This window comes from Pyrus communis, chromosome 5 (genome assembly GCF_041283825.1).
Source record: "Pyrus communis isolate YQ-2024b chromosome 5, ASM4128382v1, whole genome shotgun sequence".
Lineage (NCBI taxonomy): Eukaryota > Viridiplantae > Streptophyta > Magnoliopsida > Rosales > Rosaceae > Pyrus > Pyrus communis.
Window position 1 is genome coordinate 2,107,751 of NC_142569.1, and position 3,918 is coordinate 2,111,668.

Sequence of the window (3,918 nt, forward strand, 5' to 3'; positions counted from 1 at the left end):
AGCTTAGGCTTACTTCACCATCGAGAAATGAAAATGTATGGACTTATAAGGAAGATCAAATACTTTTCATATAGCCAATTAATTTTATGTTAAAACCTGAAAGCATCACAGTAGATTATTCCACGTAGAAAATCCAATGATCATATTGAAAATGAGTTTCACAAGAATGAGAGGAATGACCATCTTTGTGGACAGCAACACCCTACATTAATGTCCAACCGTAAAAAGGAGAGGATCCTCCTAACCAACATATATGGGCAAATTTGAATTTTTATCCAACGGTTACAAACAGGAGAATCCCTTTAAAGTTATAATAATCATAATCGTTGGATGAAAATTTAACGATCCACGTGTGTTGGTCAGGAGAATCGTCTTCTTGGGCTCTGGAGAGGATCCAAATCCCTATAAATAAAGCAAGGCCCTCATCCAATCATGATCTATCACCTTCCATTCATTACCCTTTTTGTTGCCACCCTTCCAACGTCACCTAAACCCACACCCCAAATCCACACAAAACTCACACTTTCACTTTCACTCTCACTCTCACACGCAAACACAACGTTCTTCAACCATGGCTATAAAAATCTCACACAATTTGGGACTTGAAATATGGAATAACAACAACTTCATACGCAGCAACAAAACCCACCTCAACTTTTCAGGGAAACTTGGCTACTGCTTATCCAAGTTCGGGAAAACCCGATCCTTCTCTGTAATGGAGGACCTGAAAACTTCGAGTCTTTTGGCCCCGGAGCCTGTGAAAAATTACTCCCAGGAATTGGATGTGGCTGTCAGAGCTGTGCAGTTGGCTTGCTCTCTCTGCCAGAGGGTTCAGAACAGTTTGATTTCGAAGAACGGCGATGGGGTCCAATCCAAAGACGACAATTCCCCTGTCACTATTGCAGGTCAGTTGAATCTCTAACCTTTTTTGTTTCAGTAATACTTGAATTTGGAATTAGTGTTGATTTTGGTTATTTGGGTTTAATTTAGATTTCACTTGTTATGATTCTTTGAGAATTTCTTTGGATTTGAAGAAATTGTTATTAAAGTTTGTTCTTTTGGAAAATTATGACTTCTTGAAGTTAAAACACGTTGAATAATGGAAAAGGAGTGATGCTGCTAGTCACAGTTTCCTTAGAGGAACTTGACAGATGCCTCCTTTCTGCATCCCTCTCTGCATCAGCAGCAAGCTTTGTTTTTCAATGTTTTTTTATCATAATCCACCTTCACCCTTTGACAAACTTGCAAAATGTGTGATGAAATGTTGAACCCTACGCGCAAAACTCATATCAGGACCTGCAAAGGACATTATATCTTAGTCCTATCCTATGTTATGTTATTCCTTGAATTTGAATATATGGATATGTTTTTGTCTAAAGTTGTTGCCGCCTTTTAGAGTGCAGAATCTCTGTAAGGCACAACTTGCATTTTGGACCAAGCATAGTGGCAGCATAAGCCCTTATCTCGCAGTGTCTTCCAGCACTCAGTCTTTCTACCTTCGAAGGCAGTCGTTATGTTTTCCTCTAAGATGTGTTAAATCATAACAAAACTGAACATTATACTTAAAACGTGTCGTTTTATTGTAGGACTGAGACATTTCATCTCTATCTCCTCACAAAATCTCCCTCACACCCCTTCTCTCTTAATCATCTTACTTCATTGTGGTTATTTCTTTAGAACATCAAGAATACTCTAGTCTAACGTCTCATATGCCTAGTAATCGTTGTTTGTCCGCTCAAACTTGGATTCTTAATTGAGGAAAATCATGCCCAATTTGCTTTTTATGTCAGTATCCTATCTTTACAATTTGGAACAGTTAGCTTTCAACACGAAAAGAACGCTTCTGAAAGAGAAGCTGGAATATTTAGCACCAGTCTTATGAAGTAGTTGCTGGTATACCAGTTTATGGCCCTGGACATCTCTCCATGGATTTAACTTACAAAATAGTACTTTCCCTGTTATTGTATTGAGTTTTAAACTTGTTATCATGTCGATGGTCCATCATGGAGTAGGAATTTCAACTTTTTGGGTGCAGTTTTATGGCCAATAAAGATGAATCTAGTTTAATACATGTCCTTGTCCTCTCTTGACCGTATCATGCAAACAGATTGGAGCGTCCAAGCAACTGTGAGCTGGATACTGTCAGAGTCTTTTGGGAGCAGCAACGTGTCCATTATTGCTGAAGAAGATATTCAAAATTTGTCCAAAGCAAAGGCAGGTGGAATACTAAAAGATGTAGTGAAAACTGTAAACGAATGTCTAGCTGAAGCGCCTCGTTTTGGGCTTAAAAGTCCGAAAATGGCCCTTGGGACTACAGAGGTTCTTGAAGCCATCAGTCGGTGCAACTCACTTGGAGGCCCTGCTGGGAGATTTTGGACACTTGACCCTGTTGATGGCACGTTGGGTTTTGTACGCGGTGACCAATATGCAATAGCTCTGGCTTTAATAGAGGATGGAGAAGTTGTGCTTGGGGTTCTTGGCTGTCCTAATTACCCAATGAGAAAGGAATGGCTCAATTATCATCACCGGTATCATAGGATGATATCTAAATTGACACCACCAACGTCAGAATCTTGGGACAAAGGCTGTGTGCTTTATGCTAGAAGAGGCAGCGGCGAGGCTTGGATGCAACCGCTGCTCCATGTAAACAAGAATTTAGTGTGGCCAAACTCTGCAAAACCTGTCCGAGTGTCCACCATAGATAATCCATCACTGGCAACATTTTGTGAACCTGTTGAGAAGGCAAATTCGAGTCATTCCTTCACAGAAGGGCTAGCTCACAGCGTTGGGCTTAGGTACCACATTTTTAAAGTTTCGTCTCTCTTTGCTATAGATGTTACATCCTACAGGTATGTGATAAAATGCACAAATGTTATTGTGACTGCAGGAAGCAGCCACTGCGAGTATACAGCATGGTGAAGTACACAGCCATAGCTCGTGGGGATGCCGAGATTTTTATGAAGTTTTCAAAGGCTGGCTACAAGGAGAAGATTTGGGATCACGCAGCCGGTGTTGTTATCATACAAGAGGCTGGTGGGGTGGTTACAGATGCCGGAGGGCGTCCACTGGACTTTTCAAAGGGCATATACTTGGAAGGTCTTGATCGAGGCGTAGTTGCTAGTGCTGGAGCCAATCTACATGACAAGATCATCGAGGCGGTTGATGCTAGCTGGGACTCCTCCAGTCTATAAAAAAAACGTCTGCTGATGGTGCTTAACATCAATGAAAACACAACTCCTTAGCCATTACATTACCCGAGATCGTACAAAAATTGTAAATTATTGTTTTCAATTTTGTGTTCTTTATTTATCTGAATTTTGCATCGGCAGAAATACTAGGGGAAAATGCAGAAGTATATGTACAAAGTTCATGCTTGACCATCTTAGCCTGTGTTCCAATATGCTTTAAGGTAATCAATAAGTCTCTCCTAGCAGCCTGGGCTGCAATTTAGAGAAACTGTGATATGGGTCAAGTAATGTAAAATGTATTGAATTGGAATCCGATGGCAGAGACATTGCTGAACTATTTGGCCCAAACAGACCCAACAAAAGGGAAGAAAAGTAAGAAGGAAAAGAAAAACGATAACATTTTTTTGAAGCAACTTTGATTGTAATTGTAACACCACGTGTTATCTCTACATGTTACTAACTCATCTAAAGTGTTATTCTAGTGTCTGATGCAACAAGGATGATGTCTTAGTTACAAGTCAACCACACTGAATGCATAAAAACGACTCTTCCCACTTTGTAATGATCTGTAGTAACAAAACACGATATGTGATAACTAATTCATATGTATTATAACACGTCAATTAGTTATTATATCACACAACGTTAATCTTGTACCATAACCTTTTGTGAAGGAGGGTATAACGCACTCGGCATCCCAAGTAGTGATCGTCGCCTTGAGATTAAACAA

At 40.0% G+C, this 3,918-nt stretch overlaps 1 protein-coding gene across 1 annotated transcript; it reads left to right on the plus strand.

Annotated features, from left to right (window-relative positions):
• Nucleotides 1–440: 440 nt before the first annotated feature.
• LOC137726132 (3',5'-bisphosphate nucleotidase AHL) lies at nucleotides 441–3,522 on the plus strand. The gene is made up of 3 exons (XM_068465007.2): nucleotides 441–905; nucleotides 2,108–2,795; nucleotides 2,888–3,522. Exons 1-3 carry the CDS (start codon nucleotides 572–574, stop codon nucleotides 3,189–3,191), a joined length of 1,326 nt encoding a protein of 441 aa, XP_068321108.2. The 5' UTR covers nucleotides 441–571; the 3' UTR covers nucleotides 3,192–3,522.
• Nucleotides 3,523–3,918: the final 396 nt, after the last annotated feature.